The sequence below is a fragment of the Salmo salar genome, chromosome 29, assembly GCF_965601325.2.
Source record: "Salmo salar chromosome 29, fSalSal1, whole genome shotgun sequence".
Classification (NCBI taxonomy): domain Eukaryota; kingdom Metazoa; phylum Chordata; class Actinopteri; order Salmoniformes; family Salmonidae; genus Salmo; species Salmo salar.
The window spans coordinates 30,361,403-30,386,548 of record NC_138319.1 but is presented as its reverse complement, the minus strand read 5'-3'; the positions used below and the strand labels follow the sequence as shown (position 1 = coordinate 30,386,548).

Here is a 25,146-nt window from a genome sequence, read left to right as displayed (position 1 = left end):
ACCTAGAGACGGTGGGTTTGGCGATGAATATGTAGCGAGGACCAGCCAACGAGAGCATACAGGTCACAATGGTGGGTAATATATGGGGCTTAGGTGACAAAACGGATGGCGCTGTGATAGACTGCATCCAATTTGCTGAGTAGCGTGTTGGAGGCTATTTTGTAAATGACATTGCCGAAGTCAAGGATCGGCAGGATAGTCAGTTTTACGAGGGTATGTTTGGCAGCATGAGTGAAGGAGGCTTTGTTGCGAAATAGGAAGCCGATTCTAGATGTAATTTTGGATTGGAGATGCTTAATATAAGTCTGGAAGGAGAGTTTACAGTCTAGCCAGACACCTAGGTATTTATAGTTGTCCACATATTCTAAGTCAGAACCGTCCAGAGTAGTGATGCTAGGCGGGCGGGGGCGGGCAGCGATCGGTTGAATCTTGAATGAATGAGAGGCCTGAGTTTCAATTCATTCAAACACAGACACACACCTGCTACTGTCTGCTGTCTAGCGACCTAAGTCATCAACAGACCTTAGTGTCAGGTGAACTGAATTAAGAAGCACACCTATATTTCCCAAAGACAGTGTGTCAAGCTTATCTACCGGTGCTACATAAATTAAAAAGGTCATTTTCGCTATTTTGGATTCACATGGTTATATTTATATAGCAATGGTCCATTCATGCTTTATTTTTTTGTGATGTGAGAAAATTATCGCTCTCCATTAGCTAGCTGTCCGATGCTGCCAGCCGTCAAATCTCCTGCCCTGCTCAGCCCAGTTTCTCCCTGACCTTAATGTAGCAGGCGTAGTGTCCAATAGTCTGTGATTGCGACCCGCAATTTAGCATTCCCCCCCGAGCATCCCATTGGTTCCTTCATGAACGCCACCCCTCGAAGCTACCCGTTGGTTCCTGCATCAACGATTTTTGGTTTGAACCGCCGTGTCTTTGTAAGACGTGGTGTGGGTGAACAGATGATCTCTGCATGTGTATTTCCCACCGTAAAGCATGGAGGAGACTGTGTTATGGTGTGAGGGTGCTTTGCTGGTGACACTGTCTGTGATTTATTTAGTGTTTTAGGCACACTTAACCAGCATGGCTACCACAGAATTCTGCAGCCATACACCATCCCATCTGGTTTGGGATTTTTAAATTAACATTTTTAAATGTAACTTTTATTTAACTAGGCAAGTCAGTTAATAAGAACAAAGTCTTATTTACAATGACGGCCTACCGGGGAACAGTGGGTTAACTGCCTTGTTCAGGGGCAGAACGACAGATTTTTACCTGTCAACTCGGGGATTCGATCCAGCAACTTTTCGATTACTGGCCCAACGCTGTAACCACTAGGCTGTGGGGCCCCAGGTGGGTCATTATCCTGTTTTTCAAAAGGACAATGACCTCCAGGCTGTGTAAGGGCTATTTTACCAAGAAAGAGAGTGATGGAGTGCTGCATCAGATGACCTGGCCTCCACAATCCCCCAACCTCAACCCAATTGAGATGGTTTGGGATGAGTTGAACCGCAGAGTGAAGGAAAAGCAGCCAACAAGTGCATATTCCTCCAAAGCTCAGTTGTCCTGCACAACTCTGCCAGGACCTAGGATCAAGGGAGACACTCAAGTGTTTTAGTACTATATCTCTTGACACAATGATGAAAATAATCATGGCCTCTAAACCTTCAAGCTGCATACTGGACCCTATTCCAACTAAACTACTGAAAGAGCTGCTTCCTGTGCTTGGCCCTCTTATGTTGAACATAATAAACAGCTCTCCATCCACTGCATGTGTACAAAACTCACTAAAAGTGGCAGTAATAAAGCCTCTCTTGAAAAAGCCAAACCTTGACCCAGAAAATATAAAAACTATCGGCCTATATCGAATCTTCCATTCCTCTCAAATTTTTTTGAAAAAGCTGTTGTGCAGACAAACAATGTATACGAAATGCTTCAGTCTGGTTTTAGACCCCATCATAACACTGAGACTGCACTTGTGAAGGTGGTAAATGACCTTTTAATGGCGTCAGACTGAGGTTCTGCATCTGTCCTCGTCCTCCTAGACCTTAGTGCTGCTTTTGATACCATCGATCACCACATTCTTTTGGAGAGATTAGACACCCAAATTGGTCTACACGGACAAGTTCTGGCCTGGTTTAGATCTTATCTGTCGGAAAGATATGAGTTTGTCTCTGTGAATGGTTTGTCCTCTGACAAATCAACTGTAAATTTCGGTGTTCCTCAAGGTTCCGTTTTAGGACCACTATTGTTTTCACTATATATTTGACCTCTTGGGGATGTCATTCGAAAACATAATGTTAACTTTCACTGCTATGCGGATGACACACAGCTGTACATTATAATGAAACATGGCGAAGCCCCAAAATTGCCCTTGCTAGAAGCCTGTGTTTCAGACATAAGGAAGTGGATGGCTGCAAACGTTCTACTTTTAAACTCGGACAAAACAGAGATGCTTGTTCTAGGTCCCAAGAAACAAAGAGATCTTCTGTTGAATCTGACAATTAATCTTAATGATGGTACAGTCGTCTCAAATAAAACTGTGAAGGACCTCGGCGTTACTCTGGACCCTAAACTCTCTTTTGACGAACATATCAAGTCTGTTTCAAGGACAGCTTTTTTCCATCTACATAACATTGCAAAAATCAGAAACTTTCTGTCCAGAAATTATGGAGAAAAATTAATCCATACTTTTGTTACTTCTAGGTTAGACTACTACCCGGATAAAGCACTAAATAAACTTCAGTTAGTACTAAATACGGCTGCTAGATTCCTGACTAGAACCAAAAAATGTTATCATGTTATTCCAGTGCTAGCCTCCCTATACTGGCTTCCTGTTAAGGCATGGGCTGATTTCAAGGTTTTACTGCTAACCTACAAAGCATTACATGGGCTTGCTCCTACCTATCTTTCCGATTTGGTCCTGCCGTACATACCTACACGTACGCTATGGTCACAAGACGCAGGCCTCCTAATTGTCCCTAGAATTTCTAAGCAAACAGCTGGAGGCAGGGCTTTCTCCTATAGAGCTCCATTTTTATGGAATGGTCTGCCTACCCATGTGAGAGACGCAGACTCGGTCTCAACCTTTAAGTCTTTACTGAAGACTCCTCTTCAATAGGTCATATGATTGAGTGTAGTCTGGCCCAGGAGTGTGAAGGTGAACGGAAAGGCTCTCGAGCAATGAACCGCCCTTGCTGTCTCTGCCTGGCCGGTTCCGCTCTCTCCACTGGGATTCTCTGCCTCTATTCCTATTACAGGGGCTGAGTCACTGGCTTACTGGTGCTCTTCCATGCCGTCCCTAGGAGGGGTGCGTCACTTGAGTGGGTTGAGTCACTGACGTGGTCTTCCTGTCTGGGTTGGCACCCCCCCTTGGGTTGTGCCGAGGCGGAGATGTTTGTGGGCTATACTTGGCCTTGTCTCAGTATGGTAAGTTGGTGGTTGAAGATATCCCTCTAGTGGTGTGGGGGCTGTGCTTTGGCAAAGTGGGTGGGGTTATATCCGGCCTGTTTGGCCCTGTCCGGGGGTATCATCGGATGGGGCCACAGTGTCTCCTGACCCGTCCTGTCTCAGCCTCCAGTATTTATGCTGCAGTAGTTGATGTGTCGGGGGGGGGGGGGGCTAAGGTCAGTCTGTTATATCTGGAGTATTTCTCCTGTCTTATCCGGTGTCCTGTGTATTTAAGTATGCTCTCTAATTTTATCTTTCTTTCTTTCTCTCTCTCTCAGAGGACCTGAGCCCTAGGACCATGCCTCAGGACTACCTGACATGATGACTCCTTGCTGTCCCCAGTCCACCTGGCCGTGCTGCTGCTCCAGTTTCAACTGTTCTGCCTGCGGCTATGGAACCCTGACCTGTTCACCGGACGTGCTACCTGTCCCAGACCTGCTGTTTTCAACTCTCTAGAGACAGCAACTGAAAAGCCAACTGACATTTACTCTTGAGGTGCTGACTTGTTGCACCCTCGACAACTACTGTGATTATTATTATTTGACCATGCTGGTCATTTATGAACATTTGAACATCTTGGCCATGTTCTGTTATAATCTCCACCCGGCACAACCAGAAGAGGACTGGCCACCCCTCATAGCCTGGTTCCTCTCTAGGTTTCTTCCTTGGTTTTGGCCTTTCTAGGGAGTTTTTCCTAGCCACCGTGCTTCTACACCTGCATTGCTTGCTGTTTGGGGTTTTAGGCTGGGTCTCTGTACAGCACTTTGAGATATCAGCTGATGTAAGAAGGGCTATATAAATACATTTGATTTGATCTATAACTCAAATTTCTATGTGAATTTGGTCGGTCACCTAAAAAGTGACATATTGCAGCTTTAAATTATTGGGTGGGGGTTGGCCGGGGAAGACCATCGTTGTAAAATAAGAATTTGTTCTTAACTGACTTCACAAGTTAAATAAAGGTAAATAAAATGTTTTCATAATAACGATCAAATACAAGTATAAGGAGGGGTTCCTGCAGATGCAGAAATGACCACATGCAGGAACGCCCCGAATTGCTGCCCACTCTCTCGTAGTTTCTTTTTAACCTCTCCCGTATCCAATCTAATCCCACTATTCAATGGAGGAGGCGGGTGCTGGAATGACATTCAACCAAACCCTTCCCTGCATTCATCACCTTTCATGCTGATCTGGGAAGGAAGGGCAGATACCTTAAAATTGGATCCCTCTTGCTGGACGGATGGCTATCTAGCTAGGTTAAATCTTCATATTAGAAAAATGGCGGCGGGTAGCGTCAACCCGTTTAATCTGAGCGATTCTGAGGATGAGGCAGAGCAGAGACCAGAGGACGGGGTTGATGCCGAAATGAGCCTTAGCGCTGGAGCGCCAGGGCTCCCGTCCAACAACCCTTTCTCCCCGCAGGCGGACGCCGAGCCCCCGGTCCTTCTGCTGTCCAGCACCCGGGCCAGCCCAAGTGTGGAAGGCATCTCGGTAGCGGCCGCAGCTGCCGCAATGGCAAGAGGCTTGGCAGAGACTCGGGTATCTGTAGATGTGATTGCTGCTCAGCTAATACGGGATCAATACATCCTCACCGCTCTTGAATTTCATACGGAATTGTTGGAGTCAGGGAGGGAGCTTCCCCGGTTGCGGGATTATTTCTCCAACCCGGGCAATTTCGAGAGGCAAAGCGGCACTCCACCAGCTTGTAAAGACCAAGGACTGGGGCCAGGTGGACCGCTAAGTAAGTAAATAGCTATTTGCTAATTTATAACCAAAATGCATTATAAATTAGATGGCTTTATGTGCTAGCTACTTAGCAGACAGCCTGTTATTCAATGGGGAAACAGTGTTGGCACTGTGTTTGTCAGCCAACATTGCTCTTGCTATGCGGAATAAACGAAATTCGATACGACACCTGTCTTTCTCTCTCGCTAGCTAACTAGATTAGACAATAGCAATGGAAACGACGGATAATTGACTAATCATACAGAGTTAGCTCACCTACCCGTGTTAGCCTGTGAGAAGAGTTTCTCCCCTAGGTGCCAGCTGGCTTGGAACAGATGGAACCAAATCACATTTTATTTGTTACATGCTTCGTAGGCAACAGGTAAAAGCTAACAGTGAAATACTTAGTTATGGGTCCTTTTCCAACAATGCATTTGAAATAAGAATAGAAATAGTGAAACAGTGAATAACGAGTAAAAGTAACATGGCTATATATAGGGAGTAGAAGAAAAATAAATACATCGATGTGCAGGGGAGCAAGGCAACTGAGGTAGTTATGTACTGTACATATAGGTAGGACTAAAGAGACTAGCAGCAGTGTGTGTGGCTTCAGTATGCATGTGTGTGTGAGCGTGTGTTGGCGTGTCAGTGTGTGGGTAGAGTCCAGTGTGTGTGCATAGTCAATGCAAGAGTTGGTGCTTAAAAAGGTTCATGCAGGCTGTCCAGGTAGCCATTTGATTAGCTAACTAGCAGTCTTGTTTAGAACGCTTATGGTGTGGGGGTAGAAGCTGTTCAGGTTCCTGTTGGCTCCACTTGCCCTGCGGTAGCAAAGAGAACAGTCTGTGGCTGGAGTCTTTGACAGTTTTTTGGGGCCTTCGTCTGACACCGCCTGGTATAGAGGTCCTGGATGGTAGGGAGCTTGGTTCCAGTGAGGTATTGGTCTGTACCCACTACCCTGTAGCTCCAAGCAGTTGCCATACCAAGCGGTGATGCAGCCAGTCAGCATGTTCTTGATTGTGCAGCTGTAGAACTTTTTGAGGTTCTGAGGGCTCATGCAAAATCATTTCAGCCTCCTGAGGGGGAAGAGGCGTTGTCGTGCCCTCTTCACTACTGTGTTGGTGTGTTTGGACCATGATAGATCCGTAGTGATGTAGACACAGAGGGACATGAAGACCGCCACCCGCTCTACTGCAGCCTGTCGATGTGAATGGAGGCATGCTTGGCACTCCATTTCCTGTAGTCCACAAACCAGAATAGTAGTGACTATGAATAGCTAGCTGGCGACCTGAAAAGGCCTATCAGACAACCTTCTTTATACCAGTCTAGTAATTGAGATATTCGCATCCTGGCATCATGTAGGCTGCTGCTGAAGATGGCTGTACAGGCTGCTTACTCAAACACTAACTAGGCCTATCTCTCTTCTGTCTATCTCTAACTGCCTGTAGCTGTCATTATCTGCCTATACAGTGCCTTCAGAAAGTATTCATACCCCTTGATTTATTCCACATTTATTTCTTTTATAGACTGAATTCAAAATAAATAAATAAAACAAATTCTCACCCATCTACACGCAATACCCCATAATGGCAAAGTGAAAACATGTTTTTAGACTTTTTTGCATATTTAGTGAAAAATTAAATACAGAAATATCAAATGTACGTACAGTACCAGTCAAAGGTTTGGACACACCTACTCATTCAAGGGTTTTCATTTATTTTTGCAATTTTCTACGTTGTAGAATATTAGTGAATACATCAAAACTATGAAATAACACGTGGAATCATAAAGTAACCAAAAAATGGTTAAATATATATTTTATATTTGAGATTCTTGATGACAGCTTTGCACACTCTTGGCATTCTCTCAACCAGCTTCATGAGGTAGTCACCTGGAATGCATTTCAATTAACAGGTGTGCCTTGTTAAAAGTTCATTTGTGGAATTTCTTTCCTTCTTAATGCATTTGAGCCAATCAGTTGTGTTGTGACAAGGTAGGGAGGGTATACAGAAAATACAGTAGCCCTATTTGGTAAAAGACCAAGTCCATATTATGGCAAGAACAGCTCAAATAAGCAAAGAGAAACGACAGTCCATCATTACTTTAAGACATGAAAGTCAGTCAAAACGGAACATTTCAAGAACTTGGAAAGTTTAAAGCGCAGTCGCAAAAACCATCAAGCGCAATGATGAAACTGGCTCTCATGAGGACCACCACAGGAAAGGAAGACCCAGAGTTACCTCTTCTGCAGAAGGGAAGTTCATTAGAGTTACCAGCCTCAGAAATTGCATCCCAAATAAATGCTTCAGAGTTGTAGTAACAGACACATCTCAACATCAACTGTTCAGAGGAGATTGTGTGAATCAGGCCTTCATGGTCGAATTGCTGCAAAGAAACCACTACTAAAGGACACCAATAATAAGAAGATACTTGCTTGATCTAAGAAACACGAGCAATGGACATTAGACTGGTTGGAATCTGTCAGTTAATCTGATGAGTCCAAATTTGAGATTTTTGGTTTGAACCCCACCGTGAAGCATGGAGGAGTAATGGTGTGGGGGTGCTTTGCTGATGATACTGTCAGTGATTGATTTATTTAGAATTCAAGGCACACTTAACCAGCATGGCTACCACAGCATTCTGCAGTGAGAACGACCATCCCATCTGGTTTGCACTTAGTCCCACTCATTTGTTTTTCAACAGGACAATGACCCAACGCACCTCCATGATGTGTAAGGGCTATTTGACCAAGATGGAGAGTAATGGAGTGCTTAATCAGATGACCTGGCCTCCACAATCACCCAACCTCAACCCAATTGAGATAGTTTTGGATGAGTTGGACCACAGAGTGACGGAAAAGCAGCCAACAAGTGCTCGGCATATGTGGGAACTCCTTCAAGACTGTTGGAAAAGTTTTCCAGATGAAGCTGGTTGAGAGAATGCCAAGTGTGCAAAGCTGTCAAAGGCAAAGGGTGTCTACTTTGAAAAATCTAAAATATATTCTGACTTGTTGAACACTTTTTTTTTTTTTTTTTTTGGTTACTACATGGTTCCATATGTGTTATTTCATAGTTTTGATGTCTTCACTATTATTCGACAATGTAGAAAATAGTAAAAATAAAGAAAAACCCTTGAATGAGTAGGTGTGTCAAACTTTTGACTGGTACTGTAAGTATTCACATCCCTGAGTCAATACTTTGTAGAAGCACCTTTGGCAGCAATTACAGCATTCAGTTTTTCTGTGTTAGTCTGAGTTTTCCACACCTGGATTGTGCAACATTTGCCCATTTTATTTGTTTCAAAATTTTCAAGCTCTGTCTAATTGGTTGTTGATCATTGCTAGACAGGTCTTGCCATAGATTTTCAGGCAGATTTAAGTCCACACTGTAACTCGGCCACCGAGCAACATTCACTGTCTTCTTGGTAAGCAACTTCTGTGTGGATTTGGCCTTGTTTTAGGTTATTCACCTGCTGGAAAGTAATTTAATCTCCCAGTGTCTGGAGGAAAGCAGACTGAAATTGCCTGAGGTTAGCTCCATTACATTTATCTTTTTATCCTGAAACCTCCCCAGTCCTGAATGATTACAAGCATACCCATAACATGATGCAGCCACCACTATTCTTGAAAATATGGAGAGTGGTACTCTAATGTGTTGTATTGAACTTGCCCCAAACATAACACTTTGTATTCAGGACAAATAGTTTTTTGCAGTATTACTTTAATACCTTGTTGCAAACAGGATGCACACTTCCTCCTTTTCACTTGGTCAATTAGGTTAGAATTGTGGAGTAACTACAATGTTGTTGTTCCATCCTATGTTTTCTCCTATGTTTTCTCCTATCACAGCCATTAAACTCTGCAACTGTTTTATAGTCATCATTGGCCTCATTGTGAAATACCTGAGTGGTTTCCTTCCTCTCCAGCAACTGAGTTAGGAAGAGCGCCTGTATCTTTCTAGGCAAGTGCAATTAATAACTTTACCATGATCAAATGAATATTCAATGTTTCCTTTTTTTTTTACCAATCTACCAATTGCTTCCCTTTGCGGGGCATTGGAAAAGATCCTTGGTCTTTGTGGTTAAATCGGTGTTTGAAATGCACTGGTCAACTGAGGGACCTTCCAGATAATTGTATGTGTGGGGTACAGAGATGAGGCAGTCATTCATAAATCATGTTAAACACCATTATTGCACACAGAATCCATACATCTTATTATGTGACTTCTTAAGTACATCTTTACTCCTTAACTTATTTAGGTTTGCCATAACAAAGGGGTTGAAAACTTATTGACTCAAGACATTTCAGCTTTTCATTAACTAATTTGTAATAATTTCAATCATAATTCCCTCTTTCTAAAATTATCCGCCGCCATTGTTTCAACCCCTATTACCAGTCTGTTCAACCTCTCTTTCGTATTGTCCAAGATCCCTAAAGATTGGAAAGCTGCCGTGGTCATCCCCCTCTTCAAAGGGGGAGACACTCTGGACCCAAACTGTTACAGACCTATATCCATCCTGCCCTGCCTTTCTAAAGTCTTTGAAAGCCAAGTTAATAAACAGATCACTGACCATTTTGAATCCCACTGTACATTTTCCGCTGTGCAATCCGGTTTCCGAGTTGGTCACGGGTGCACCTCAGCCACGCTCAAGGTACTAAACGATATAACTGCCATCGATAAAAGACGGTACTGTGCAGCCATCATCATCAACCTGGCCAAGGCTTTCGACTTTGTAAATCACCATATTCTTATCGGCAGACTCAACAGCAATGGTTTCTCATACGACTGCCTCACCTGTTTCACCAACTACTTCTCAGATGGAGTTCAGTGTGTCAAATCGGAGGGCCTGTTGTCCAGACCTCTGGCAGTCTCTATGGGGGTACCACAGGGTTCAATTCTCGGACCGACTCTTTTCTCTGCATATATCAACGATGTCGCTCTTGCTGCAGGTGATTCTCTGATCCACCTCTACGTAGACGACACCATTCTGTATTCATTTGGCCGTTCTTTGGACACTGTGTTAACCTGTTAGGGCTAGGGGGCAGCATTTGCACGTCTGGATCAAAAAAATGTACCCGATTTTAATCTGGTTACTAATCCTACCCAGTAACGAGAATATGCATATACTTATTATATATGGATAGAAAACACTCTAAAGTTTCTAAAACTGTTTGAATGGTGTCTGTGAGTATAACAGAACTCATTTGGCAGGCAAAACCCTGAGACATTTTCTGACAGGAAGTGGATACCTGATGTGTTGTATTACCTTTAAACCTATCCCATTGAAAAACACAGGGGCTGAGGAATATTTTGGCACTTCCTATTGCTTCCACTAGATGTCACCAGCCTTTACAAAGTGTTTTGAGTCTTCTGGAGGGGGATCTGACCGAACAAGAGCCATGGAACGATGATGTCCCATTAGACACCTGGCGCGCGAGTTCATGTTGGGTACCCTCGTTCCAATACGTTATAAAAGAGTATGCATTCGTCCACCTTGAATATTATTCATGTTCTGGTTAAAAAAGGCCCTAATGATTTATGCTATACAACGTTTGACATGTTTGAACGAACGTAAATATATTTTTTCCCCTCGTTCATGACGAGAAGTCCGGCTGGCTTAGATCATGTGCTAACAAGACGGAGATTTTTGGACATAAATGATGAGCTTTTTTGAACAAAACTACATTCGTTATGGACCTGTGATACCTGGAAGTGACATCTGATGAAGAGAATCAAAGGTAATGGATTATTTACATAGTATTTTCGATTTTAGATCTTCCCAACATGACGTCTAGTCTGTATCGCAACGCGTATTTTTCTGGGCGCAGTGCTCAGATTATTGCAAAGTGTGATTTCCCAGTAAGGTTATTTTTAAATCTGGCAAGTTGATTGCGTTCAAGAGATGTAAATCTATAATTCTTTAAATGACAATATAATATTTTACCAATGTTTTCTAATTTTAATTATTTAATTTGTGACGCTGACTTGACTGCCGGTTATTGGAGGGAAACGATTTCCTCAACATCAATGCCATAGTAAAACGCTGTTTTTGGATATAAATATGAACTTGATAGAACTAAAAATGCATGCATTGTCTAACATAATGTCCTAGGAGTGTCATCTGATGGAGATTGTAAAAGGTTAGTGCATCATTTTAGCTGGTTTTATGGTTTTGGTTACCCTGTCTTCGAATTGACAAAACATTACACACAACTCTTGTAAATGTACTGTCCTAACATACTCTAAATTTATGCTTTCGCCGTAAAACCTTTTTGAAATCGTAAAACGTGGTTAGATTAAGGAGATGTTTATCTTTCAAAGGGTGTAAAATAGTTGTATGTTTGAAAAATTTGAATTTTGACATTTATTTGGATTCAAATTTGCCGCTCTTGAAATGCACCTGCTGTTGATGGAGTGCACCACGGGTGGCACGCTAGCGTCCCACCTAGCCCATAGAGGTTAACAAACCTCCAAACAAGCTTCAATGCCATTCAACACTCCTTCCGTGGCCTCCAACTGCTCTTAAACGCTAGTAAAACTAAATGCATGCTCTTCAACCGTTCACTGCCCGCACCGCCCGACTAGCATCACTACTCTGGACGGTTCTGACTTAGAATATGTGGACAACTACAAATACCTAGGTGTCTGGCTAGACTGTAAACTCTCCTTCCAGACTCATATTAAACATCTCCAATCCAAAATTACATTGAGAATCGGCTTCCTATTTTGCAACAAAGCCTCCTTCACTTATGCCGTCGAACATACCCTCGTAAAACTGACTATCCTACCGATCCTCGACTTCGGCGATGTCATTTACAAAATAGCCTCCAACACTACTCAGACTGCATCCAATTTGCTATCACAGTGCCATCCGTTTTGTCACCAAAGCCCCATATACTACCCACCACTGCGACCTGTATGCTCTCGTCGGCTGGCCCTCGCTACATATTCGTCGCCAGACCCACTGACTCCAGGTCATCTGTAAGTCTTTGCTACTAGGTAAAGCTCCGCCTTATTTCAGCTCACTGGTCACCATAACAACACCCACCCGTAGCACGCGCTCCAGCAGGTTTATCTCACTGGTCATCACCAAAGCCAACACCTCCTTTGTCTGCCTTTCCTTCCAGTTCTCTGCTGCCAATGACTGGAATGAATAGCAAAAATCTCTGAAGTTGGAGACTTATATTTCCCTCACTAACTTTAAACATGAGCTATCTGAGCAGCTAACCGATCGCTGCAGCTGTACACAGCCCATCTGTAAATAGCCCATCCAATCTACCTATCTCATCCCCATATTGTTTTTTTATTTATTTTTCTGCTCTTTTACACACCAGCATTTCTACTTGCACATCATCATCATCTGCACATCTATCACTGTGTTAATTTGCTAAATTGTAATTACTTCGCTACTATGGCGTATTTATTGCCTTACCACCTCATGCCATTTGCACACACTGTATATAGACTTATATATATATATTTTTGTAATATGTATGTGTATATGTGTGTATGTGTATATATGTATATGTATGTGTTATTGACTGTACGCTTGTTTATTCCATGTGTAACTCTGTTGTTTGTGTCGCACTGCTTTGCTTTATCTTGCCCAGGTCGCAGTTGTAAATGAGAACTTGTTCTCAACTAGCCTACCTGGTTAAATAAAGGTGGGGGGGGAGAAATTGTTAAAAAAAATCCCCTTTGACATTATGGGGTATTGTGTGTAGGCCAGTGACAAAACATCTACATTTAATCCATTTTAAACTCAGGCTGTAACAACAAAATGTGGAAAAAGTCAAGGGGTGTGAATAATTTCTGAAGGCACTGTAGCTGTCTATAACCTGTCTGTGTAGCTGTCTATAACCTGTCTGTGTAGCTGTCTATAACCTGTCTGTGTAGCTGTCTATAACCTGTCTGTGTAGCTGTCTATAACCTGTCTGTGTAGCTGTCTATAACCTGTCTGTGTAGCTGTCTATAACCTGTCGCTGTCTCTGCCTGTAGCGGCCTCTTGCTGTCTGTCTCTGTCTGTAGTGGCCTCTTGCTGTATTATAACTCCTCTCTGTGTCCCCTCGGCATGACAACGATAGAAGAGCATTACATAGAGTATAGGACCAGGATAATTCACATAGCCTACAGGTTGTAAATAATTCTGCCTAAAAGCTGAAGAGGAGAGTGGAGTAGATGGGTAGGAAGATAGTTGTCTCCTTCTGTGGTATTTGTCCCCTTCCCCCTTTTTATAGAATAGATTTGACACACACACACACCACACACACACACACACACACACACACACACACACACACACACACACACACACACACACCCCTGGTATTCTGGCCCAAATTGACTACTTCTACAACAGCAAACTGAACATTCAACTGCCCCAAATCTTAGGGGCATGGGTTCTTTGACATTTTGCACCAATGAACACATGAATGCATCCTTAGTTCTGATCTGTATTCTGTGTCCTACTGTTTTAGCAACAATCAAGGCTGGTGACCTTGTTTCCATCTCGTTCTACTGATAAGAGCTACGATAAGAATAGAAGCCTGAGCTGTGTAAACATCATTTTCATTCTTGTTATGTGCCTCCCATTTTCTGTACTTAGTCCTACCCGATCTAACAAAACTGGATAGGTGAAAGCAGGGGTTCCACTATACAGCTTGCACCTGTACAGGCATGTGAGATCAGTGATTATTAGGCTGTCTTGGGAGGGAGGAAGTAAGGATGCTTGTCATGATACAAGTATTCCACCTCATGTAGCCTACTAGCCTCTATGTATAGCATTGTTCAGCTCATGGCTAAGCCTAGTTGCCTCGCTGGTTGCCGTGGAGCTGAAGGACTGAGGTATCCCAGGGGGCATCGCTTGTGTTATTTAAAAAAAAATTCTCTCTGCATGTTGGGAAGCAATTTGATTGGATTTCTAAAAATTTGATCTCTAAGGATGGGTGTGGCCTTGGATGAAGTTGCCCTCAGACACTGATCTATGGTCAGTTTAGCATTTCACCCCACAGTATTAAGGTTAGGATTTGGTGATTCTAGATCTGATCTTAAGCTGAACCTCGGCAAGACGGAGCTGCTCTTCCTCCCGGGGAAGGACTGCCCGTTCCATTATCTCGCCATCACGGTTGACAACTCCCTTGTGTCCTCCTCCCAGAGTGCTAAGAACCTTGGCGTGATCCTGGACAACACCCTGTCGTTCTCCACTAACATCAAGGCGGTGACCCGATCCTGTTGGTTCATGCTCTACAACATTCGCAGAGTACGACCCTGCCTCACACAGGAAGCGGCGCAGGTCCTAATCCAGGCACTTGTCATCTCCCGTCTAGATTACTGCAACTCGCTGTTGGCTGGGCTCCCTGCCTGTGCCATTAAACCCCTACAACATATCCAGAACGCCGCAGCCCGTCTGGTATTCAACCTTCCCAAGTTCTCTCACGTCACCCCGCTCTCTCCACTGGCTTCCAGTTGAAGCTCGCATCCGCTACAAGACCATGGTGATTGCCTACGGAGCTGTGAAGGGAACGGCACCTCCATACCTTCAGGCTCTGATCAGGCCCTACACCCAAACAAGGGCACTGCGTTCATCCACCTCTGGCCTGCTGGCCCCCCTACCTCTGAGGAAGCACAGTTCCCGCTCAGTCCAGTCAAAACTGTTCGCTGCTCTGGCACCCCAATGGTGGAACAAGCTCCCTCACGACGCCAGGACAGCGGAGTCAATCACCACCTTCCGGAGACACCTGAAACCCCACCTCTTTAAGGAATACCTAGGATAGGATAAAGTAATCCTTCTAACCCCCCCCCCCCCCCCCCCCCCCTTAAAAGATTTAGATGCACTATTGTAAAGTGGTTGTTCCACTGGATAGCATAAGGTGAATGCACCAATTTGTAAGTCGCTCTGGATAAGAGCGTCTGCTAAATGACTTAAATGTAAATGATCTTAAGAACAGGATGCTGAGAGGAACTCTGCCTGTCCTCTATTGTGTTACCTCCTGTTTATCAGTGAAGTTGAGAAAAGACAGCGAGGGACAGCTTCAGGGTCTGCCCCTAGAGACAAAAGGCCTACACCCAGCCCAGGGGAGGGTTTCCTTGCCTTTGCTGCCTCTGCTCACACTTTCCAGGTTTCAAGCAGGCCTGTACAACTATAATGAGAGAGGAGTTTTAGGGCCCGTAAAAATATAGAAATAGTTTATTATGTTCTAACGTTGTGTATTAGCTGCTCCATTGGTGGCACGTCGTGTAGACCTAACGGAGGCGTCGAGCGCAGCCCTAACGGAGGCGTCGAGCGCAGCCCTAACGGAGGCGTCGAGCGCAGCCCTAACGGAGGCGTCGAGCGCAGCCCTAACGGAGGCGTCGAGCGCAGCCCTAACGGAGGCGTCGAGCGCAGCCCTAACGGAGGCGTCGAGCGCAGCCCTAACGGAGGCGTCGTGCGCAGCCCTAACGGAGGCGTCGTGCGCAGCCCTAACGGAGGCGTCGTGCGCAGCCCTAACGGAGGCGTCGTGCGCAGCCCTAACGGAGGCGTCGTGCGCAGCCCTAACGGAGGCGTCGTGCGCAGCCCTAACGGAGGCGTCGTGCGCAGCCCTAACGGAGGCGTCGTGCGCAGCCCTAACGGAGGCGTCGTGCGCAGCCCTAACGGAGGCGTCGTGCGCAGCCCTAACGGAGGCGTCGTGCGCAGCCCTAACGGAGGTCAGAGTAAAGAAACTGTCTCATAGGCTGGGCATCAAAAGGGTCAGTTGTTGTTGTTGTTAGCACTATGATCTGGCTAGCTCTCTGTTACCACCACCCTGCTAATTTAACAGCCTTAGCAGCTAGCATGGTGCTCTGTTCACCTGCTGCAGCAGGCCACTGCACAACTCAACACCATAGCCCACTGAGCTGAAGCCTAAACATTAGGCCTAATTCCAGGAGTTAATACAAGTTCTCAGGTTAGGCTACTCATTGAGCAAGAGTAGCTGGACGAGCCCCTCCACTCATTTGCACAATGGTCCTCTCGCCCACTCTCCCTCTCTACCCAGCTCATTGTTTTCTCCTCAGTGGCTAGCTGATTAGCATCTCGCTACAATCTGCTTGCTCAACTCCCAGTTCAGTCAGAGACTAAGCTGCTAGCATTAGCGCTCTGTTTTAGCTAGCCATTCTGTTCGTTGAAAAGACTTAGCCAAGGCCTATCCTACTACCCTGCTCTCTTGGGTGCTAGGAACACGCAGTCAAGCACACACTTGCTCACTCAGAGCAAGAAGAACACACACGCACACTTAATAGGTTAGAAGAAATGACACACATAAATGCACACAGTAAGAATAAAAACACACACATATTTGCTGCAGGGCTGGGAGAGGCTGATTTAATCACACTGTGGGACATTTGGGTCTTCTCCACCTGTTTCTGTTCTGGCCTGTCTGGGCTCCTGCTCATAGCTCTGTGTGTGTGTACACACACATCTCAGTCTATAGGCCTGCACTGTCTGTACTTGATAATTCAGCCATCATGCTGTAGATCTATTCTATCATAATATTGACTGTGATTTACTGTTCTCCACCTCCCTGTCAGTAGGGCTGGCACAATTGTTGTATCATGTAACCGACAATTACGGACAATAATCTTGAACTGATTGTAATAACCGTCTTAAAACATACATTTTAGGAGGAGGGAGGGATTCAACTTAATTTTCAAGTAGATAAAGTTTACCCAATAGCAGTTTTAAGTTTGACATGAATTGGGTAGAGTTGGTAATCATATTACGAGCAGATCGGCCCGGTCGGGAGGAGAACCTTCATTTCCAACAGTTCCCAGCGGTCAGAGCCATTCGTTTTGGAGCCAGGGGTGTCACCAGAGCTGTGTTGTGTGCATTAGGTATGTCGTAGCGAATTTTCAAAGATGCATTACAAGCTCAAAACTTATTTTCTTTAAATTAAAATGACAATTTATGACAATAACCGTGGCTGTTTTGCAGGACAGTTAATTGTTACCCAAAATTCCATAATCCTCAGTCAAATCAAAACAAATTTTATTTGTCACATGCGCCGAATACAACACCTTACTGTGAAATGCTTACTTACAAGCCCTTGACCAACAATGCAGTTCAAGAAATACAGTGAAGAAAATATTTACTAAATAAACGGAAGTATAATAATAATCAAAAAGTAACACAAGAAAAGTACATAACAATAACGAGGCTACATACAGGGGGCACCGGTACCAAGTCAATGTGCAGGGGTACAGGTTAGTCCAGGTAATTTGTTAAGTGACTATGCATAGATGATAAACAACAAATGTTTTTAAACTGCTGCTAAGGGGGGGGGGGGGGGTCAATATAAATAGTTTGGGTGACCATTTGATTCATTGTTCAGCAGTCTTATGGCTGGCGGGTAGAAGCTGTTTTGGAGCCTTTTGGTCCTAAAAGGACCAAAAGGAGCCTTTTGGTCCTAGACTTGGCGCTCTGGTACTGCTTACCGTGCGGTATTAGAGAGAATAGTCTATGACCTGGGTAACTGGAGTCTTTGACAATTTTTTTTGGCCTTCCTCTGACACTGCCTGGTACAGTGAGGGGGAAAAAGTATTTGATCCCCTGCTGATTTTGTACATTTGTCAGTGGGCAAAGAAATGATCAGTCTATAATTTTAATGGTAGGTTTATTAGAACAGTGAGAGACAGAATAACAACAAAAAAATCCTGAAAAACGCATGTCAAAAATGTTATAAGTTGATTTGCATTTTAATGAAGGAAATAAGTATTTGACCCACTCTCAATCAGAAAGATTTCTGGCTCCCAGGTGTCTTTTATACAGGCAACGAGCTGAGATTAGGAGCACACTCTTAAAGGGAGTGCTCCTAATCTCAGTTTGTTACCTGTATAAAAGACACCTGTCCACAGAAGCAATCAATCAATCAATCAGATTCCAAAGTCTCCACCATGGCCAAGACCAAAGAGCTCTCCAAGGATGTCAGGGACAAGATTGTAGACCTACACAAGGCTGGAATGGGCTTCAAGACCATCGCCAAGCAGCTTGGTGAGAAGGTGACAACAGTTGGTGTGATTATTCGCAAATGGATGAAACACAAAAGAACTGTCAATCTCCCTCGGCCTGGGGCTCCATGCAAGATCTCACCTCGGAGTTGCAATGATCATGAGAACGGTGAGGAATCAGCCTAGAACTACACGGGAGGATCTTGTCAATGATCTCAAGGCAGCTGGGACCATAGTCACCAAGAAAACAATTGGTAACACACTACGCCGTGAAGGACTAAAATCCTGCAGCGCCCGCAAGGTCCCCCTGCTCAAGAAAGCACATATACATGCCCGTCTGAAGTTTGCCAATGAACATCTGAATGATTCAGAGGACAACTGGGTGAAATTGTTGTGGTCAGATGAGACCAAAATGGAGCTCTTGGCATCAACTCAACTCGCCGTGTTTGGAGGAGGAGGAATGCTGCCTATGACCCCAAGACCACCATCCCCACCGTCAAACATGGAGGTGGAAACATTATGGTTTGGGGGTGTTTTTCTGCTAAGGGGACAGGATAACTTCAGTGCATCAAAGGGACGATGGACGGGGCCATATACCGTCGAATCTTGGGTGAGAACCTCCTTCCCTCAGCCAGGGCATTGAAAAGGGGTCGTGGATGGGTATTCCAGCATGACAATGACCCAAAACACACGGCCAAGGCAACAAAGAAGTGGCTCAAGAAGAAGCACATTAAGGTCCTGGAGTGGCCTAGCCAGTCTCCAGACCTTAATCCCATAGAAAATCTGTGAAGGGAGCTGAAGGTTCGAGTTGCCAAACTTCAGCCTCAAAACCTTAATGACTTGGAGAAGATCTGCAAAGAGGAGTGGGACAAAATCCCTCCTGAGATGTGTTCAAACCTGGTGGCCAACTACAAGAAACGTCTGACCTCTGTGATTGCCAACAAGGGTTTTGCCACCAAGTACTAAGTCATGTTTTGCAGAGGGGTCAAATACTTATTTCCCTCGTTAAAATGCAAATAATTTTATAACATTGTTGACATGCGTTTTTCTGGATTTTTTGTTGTTGTTATTCTCTCACTGTTCCATTAAACCTACCATTAAAATTATAGACTGATCATTTCTTTGTCAGTGGGCAAACGTACAAAATCAGCAGGGGATCAAATACTTTTTTCCCTCACTGTATATCACTACACACTACTATATCACTACACACTACTCTATTGCTACCACTACTGTAGGTTCTGGATGTCAGGAAGCTTGGTCCCAGTGATGTACTGGGCCCTACGCACTACCCTCTGTAGCACCTTACGGTCAGATGCCGAGCAGTTGCCATACCAGGTGGTGATGCAACTGGTCAGGATGCTCACGATGGTACAGCTGTAGAACTTTTTGAGGATCTGGGGACCCATGCCAAATCTTTTCATTCTCCTGAGGACGGAAAGGTGTTGTCCTGCCCTCTTCACAACTGTCTTGGTGTGTTTGGACCATGATAGTTTGTTGGTGATATGGACACCAAGGAACTTAATTCTCAACCTGCTCCACTTCAGCCCCGTCTATGTTAATGAGGGCCTATCCAGCCTTCCTTTTCCTATAGTCCACTATCAGTTATTTTGTCTTGCTCACATTGAGGGAGAGGTTGTTGGCCTGGAACCACATTGCCAGGTCTCTGACCTCCTCCCTATAGGCTGTCTCATCAGTGTCGGTGATCAGGCCTACCACTGTTGTCGTCAGCAAACTTAATGATGGTGTTGGAGTTGTGCTTGGTGACGCAGTTGTGGGTGAACAGGGACTACAGGAGGGGCACGCACCCCTGAGGAGCCCCTGTGTTGAGGATCAGCGTGGCAGATGTGTTGCTGCCTTACCTTACCACCTGGCGGCGGCCCGTCAGGAAGTCCAGGATCCAGTTGTGGAGGGAGGTGTTTAGTGACAGGATCCTTAGCTTAGTGATAAGCTTTGTGGGCACTATGGAGTTGAACGCTGAGCTGAAGTCACTGAATAGCATTCTCATATAGGTGTTCCTTTGTCCAGGTTGGAAAGGGCAGTGTAGATGCAATCTCTATTGCACTCATCTGTGGATCTGTTGGGGCGGTATGCAAATTTGAGTGGGTCTAGGGTTTCCGGCATGATGGTGTTGATGTGAGCCATCACCAGCCTTTCAAAGCACTTCATGGCTACCGACGTGAGTGCTACGGAGTGGTAATCATTTAGGCAGGTTACCTTCGCTTTCTTGGGTACAGGGTCTATGGTGGTCTGTTTGAAACATGTTGGTATAACAGACTCAGTCAGGGAGAGGTTGAAAATGTCAGTGAAGACACTTGCCAGTTGGTCCGCACATGCTTTGAGTACACGTCCCGGTAATCTGTCTGGCCGTGCGGCTTTGTGAATGTTGACCTGTTGTAAAGGTTTTGCTCACATCGGCTACGTAGAGCCGATGTCTGGAACAGCTGGTGCTCTCATGCGTGCTTCAGTGTTGCTTGGCTCGAAGTGAGCATAAAAGGCATTTAGCTCGTCTGGTAGGCTCGCGTCACTGGGCGGCTCGTGGCTGTGCTTCCCTTTAGTCTATAATATTTTTCAAGCCATGCCACATCCGACGAGCGATTCAATCTTAGTCCTGTATTGGCGCTTTTCCTGTTTGATGGATCGTCTGAGAGCGTAGCAGTATTTCTTATAAGCATCCGGATTAGTGTCCCGCTCCTTTAAGGCGGCAGCTCTATTTTTTTATTTAACCTTTATTTAGACAAGTCAGTTAAGAACACATTCTTATTTACAATGACGACCTACCAAAAGGCAAAAGGCCTCCTGCAGGGATGGGTGCTGGGATTAAAAATATAGGACAAAACAAAAATCCTGACGAGAGACAACACTACATAACAGGAGACCTAAGATGACAACATAGCATGGCAGCAACACATGATAACAGCATGGCAGCAGCACAACATGGTAGCAGCACAAAAGTGTACAAACATTGTTGGGCACAGACAACAGCACAAAGGGCAAGAAGGTAGAGACAACAATACATCACGCAAAGCAGCCACAACTGTCAGAGTGTCCATGATAAGGTCTTTGAATGAAGAGATTGAGAATAAACTGTCCAGTTTGAGTGTTTGTTGCAGCTCGTTCCAGTCGCTAGCTGCAGCGAACTGAAAAGACGAGCGACCCAGGGATGTGTGTGCTTTGGGGATCTTTAACAGAATGTGACTGGGTGTTTGGTATGTAGAGGATGAGGGCTGCAGTAGATATCTCAGATAGGGGGGAGTGAGGCCTAAGAGGGTTTTTATAAATAAGCAACAACCAGTGGGTCTTGTGACGGGTATACAGAGATTACCAGTTTACAGAAGAGTATAGAGTGCAGTGATGTGTCCTATAGGGAGCATCTAGCCTTTGGCTCGGTGCGGATGTTGCCGGTAATCCATGGCTTCTGGTTGGGATATGTACATACGGTCACTGTGGGGATGACAGTCAGACACTTGTTGGGCCAGCCAGGTCTCTCTCGCTCCTTTGTGAAAGATCCTGTCATCCCCTACAGATTCCAGACATTCTGAGATCTGTCTGAAGCACCAGAGTGTCCTCCACACCCCCCAGCCAAATAGACACTGAGAATGTTGTTGCAATTAGCGTCCCACAACGTACTGCGCTCATTGATTGGGAGGGGGCATACTGGAAAGATGGGGCCATATGAAATCTCAGGCTGTCTGTTCTCAAACATAAGAGAGGACAATGTAAGCCATGGGCGCAGACCTGAGAACACACACACAAGAAAGGGTTCCAAACATGTTGGCAGTGAATGGACACTCTCTCACACACCCTCCCTTGGTAGTCACAGGACTGAGTGTGTGCTTTGTGTGGCCACAGATCTGACCGTGTGACTCATATTCATCACCTCCGGTTTGGTAAGTAGAGGAGGGGTAGGCCTTAAAGGCGTCCGCATGCTTCCCAGCTGAAACAGTTCGGAGCAGTTTGCATGTTAGGGCAACATTTAGTGACGTTTTGGACTTCGGCAAGGCTTTTTTCGGCTGTTCAGGAACACAAGATTTTTTTCCCTCGACGCAAACCGAAGCCGGTAGCCGAAGTCTACTCCCCCTTGTCGGCGATTGGTCAACAGTAGGAATTCTTCAGTGAAGTGCCTGTTGTCATTCAACGAGAAATGACTCGTCCTCATGCAGATTTTTTCACTTGAAATACTGCACCAAACATCATAGTTAGATGTAAAATTGCGCCACTAAGATCTCTACAAAAATGTCAAAATTAATGACAGAGTTCTTGAATTATCTTAGATTAATTCAGACTATTTTGAGGAAGTGTATACTGGCTTCGGTGTCTCAAAATTGACAAATGGTACTATTGCCGCTTTTTTTTTTAGGTTTAACGCTTATTTCCTGTAATTCTACACATTTTGTCATGATGTGCAAAGAAAATGAAGCGGTTTTCAAGGAACTGTTCTTGCAATTCTATACATTTTGCTATGTCTAATGTGTATTCATTATTATTATTTTTTTTACCCCCTTTTTCTACTGAATTTCGTGATATCCAATTGGTAGTTAGTCTTGTCCCATCGCTGCAACTCCCTAATGGACTCTGGAGAGGCAAAGGTCAAGAGCCATGCGTCCTCCGAAACACGACCCTGCCAAGCCGTGCTGCTTCTTGACACACTGCTCGCTTAACCCGGAAGCCAGCCTCACCAACGTGTCGGCGGAAACACCGTTCAGCTTGCAGGCGCCCGGCCCGCTACAAGGAGTCACTAGAGCGCGATGGGACAAGGAAATCCCGGCCGGCCAAACTCTCTCCTAACCCGGACGGTCACGAGCCCAGGTCTGTAGTGACGCCTCAAGCACTGCAATGCAGTGACTTAGACCGCTGTGCCACTCGGGAGGCCATTCATTTGATGGTGATTCTTTTTTTTCCATTAAAATATCTATGGGCAAAACCCCCCAAAATAAACACTAGTTGACTTGGGCTAGTTGATCTGGACATTTCTGACCAGTTATAAATAGCTCTCTAAGGTCTGCAATGACTGACCTGACAAGAGGAACTGATGATGTAATACCCCATTTAGAAATGACACCTTGTGCTTTCTACTATTACAACTTTCAAGACTAAGTTTAAAGCCAGATTGAGTTCCTTGAAAAAAAAATTGATATACAGTGCATTTGGAAGGTGTTCAGATCCCTTCACTTTTTCCACATGTTGTTACGATACAGCCTTATTCTATTCTGTTCCCTCATCAATCTACACACAATACCCCATAAGGATAAAGCAAAAACAGGTTTTGCATTAACAATAAAAAAGTATTCTTACCCTTTGATTCTTATCACATTCTACATCTAGGCCTGAATATGTTTCTGAAACCAGAGGGGTATCCTACCAAGCAAGCTAGATCTAGTCAGGGTTTACTAAGGCTAACCAGCTTCAGTTCCAGCTCAGGCTTCATCCATACTACGACTGTGGATATTGCTCGTCTGCCTGCCGTTAACTCTAGCAGTCTTGTAACAGCAGAGTGCATGTCGCACCTGGCTATTCGAACGGTGAACTCTTCATTCAGACAATGCTGAAACATCAATCCATGGGCGAGTCAATGACACATTTTCATTTGTGCCGAAAACTTTTCTTTCATTATGATATTATGCAAATTCAGCAGGCTATGGTGTGAAAGTGCCGTCTTTATTTTATACCGTATCGTTAATGCTGTCATTGGTGTGCAATATTAATTTTTATTAAGTCATAGAAAAGGGTTGTATTGCGTGAAGTTTAAAATGATTCTGTCATTAGTGGAGTTAGCTGTGAGTTAGCCTGCGCCGGAGCAGGTTAGTTCTGAAGGATTTGTTGCCGTAGAAATGTACCTGGCTAAAAGGTGAGCTTCTTTTTATATGGCCGGTTATCTCAAGTTGAACTCAAAGTTGACTAAAGTTACCTCGCTAACTCCTCAAACCTGCTTGCTAGGATACCCCTCAGGATGATGTATAACCCAGAAAACAAACCGGTTTGGGTGTTGTCTACCCCCATGTCCTCTCCTGTCCACTCTCCACATATAGTGTTTTGTTATCTTGTCTGTTGTGATTTCTCCCAGGGTGATGTGGTGAATACTGTAATGATCACTATATGAATGGGTTGATTGATTTGATTGCTTTCTCTGTGCCTTTCCCCTGCCAGACCGAGCGGGCAGCATCAGCACGTTGGACTCTCTGGACTTCGCCCGTTACTCTGACGACGGGAACCGGGAGTCGGACGAGAGGGTGGCAGGTAAGACAAGCTGTACCTGTCCTGACCGGGCAGAGATCGAGAGACGGACATGAAGAAGGAGAGACAAAACAGAAAAGAGCAGGGGAAGGGATAGAAATATAGACAGCAGAGTATACTGGACCTTTCCTTATCCTTTATGATGTCACGGTATAACTACAGCCCTTTATGATGTCACGGTATAACTACAGCCCTTTATGATGTCACGGTATAACTACAGCCCTTTATGATGTCACGGTATAACTACAGCACTTTATGATGTCACGGTATAACTACAGCCCTTTATGATGTCACGGTATAACTACAGCCCTTTATGATGTCTCGGTGTAACTACAGCCCTTTATGTTGTTAGTGTAAATCCAGCCTTTTATGATGTCATAGTAGCACTCCAGCCCTTTATGATGTCACAGTGCACACCCAGCCCTTTATGTCACAGTAGAACTCCAGCCATTTATGACATCATAGTAGTACTCCAGCCGTGTATGATGTGGCATCATAAGGCCACACCAGCCCAGTAGAGCTCACTGAGGATGACATCACTATGGTTCCATTCCAGATTTACGTACCTATTCAAATATTCCTGTTAATAACCTACATAGCCTTCCATGTCTAGTCAGGCTACAGCGTTAGATTTACCTCCATGTTCTTCTTATTAAAGCAGTAAATGTAATTGAAACCGTGTTGTTTTCTCTCACAGGAGCTGTCTGTCACTGGATGTTGTAAAATTCACACTTTTTTTCCTGAGCTTTTCTCATGACCCCACCAGCTAATCTTCGCTGAA

General features: G+C 44.7%; 1 protein-coding gene across 3 annotated transcripts in view; it reads left to right on the top strand.

Annotated features, from left to right (window-relative positions):
* The first annotated feature begins 4,586 nt into the window (after positions 1-4,586).
* LOC106592044 (RAB11-binding protein RELCH homolog) overlaps positions 4,587-25,146 on the top strand; it is an 88,377-nt gene continuing 67,817 nt past the window's right edge. For all 3 annotated transcript variants that reach the window (XM_082970795.1, XM_082970794.1, XM_045710910.2), the window contains exons 1-2: positions 4,587-5,191; positions 24,279-24,368. In XM_082970795.1, coding sequence (XP_082826921.1) covers positions 4,633-5,191; positions 24,279-24,368 — 649 coding nt within the window. In that variant the 5' untranslated portion in view covers positions 4,587-4,632. The remainder of the gene's footprint in view (positions 5,192-24,278; positions 24,369-25,146) is intronic.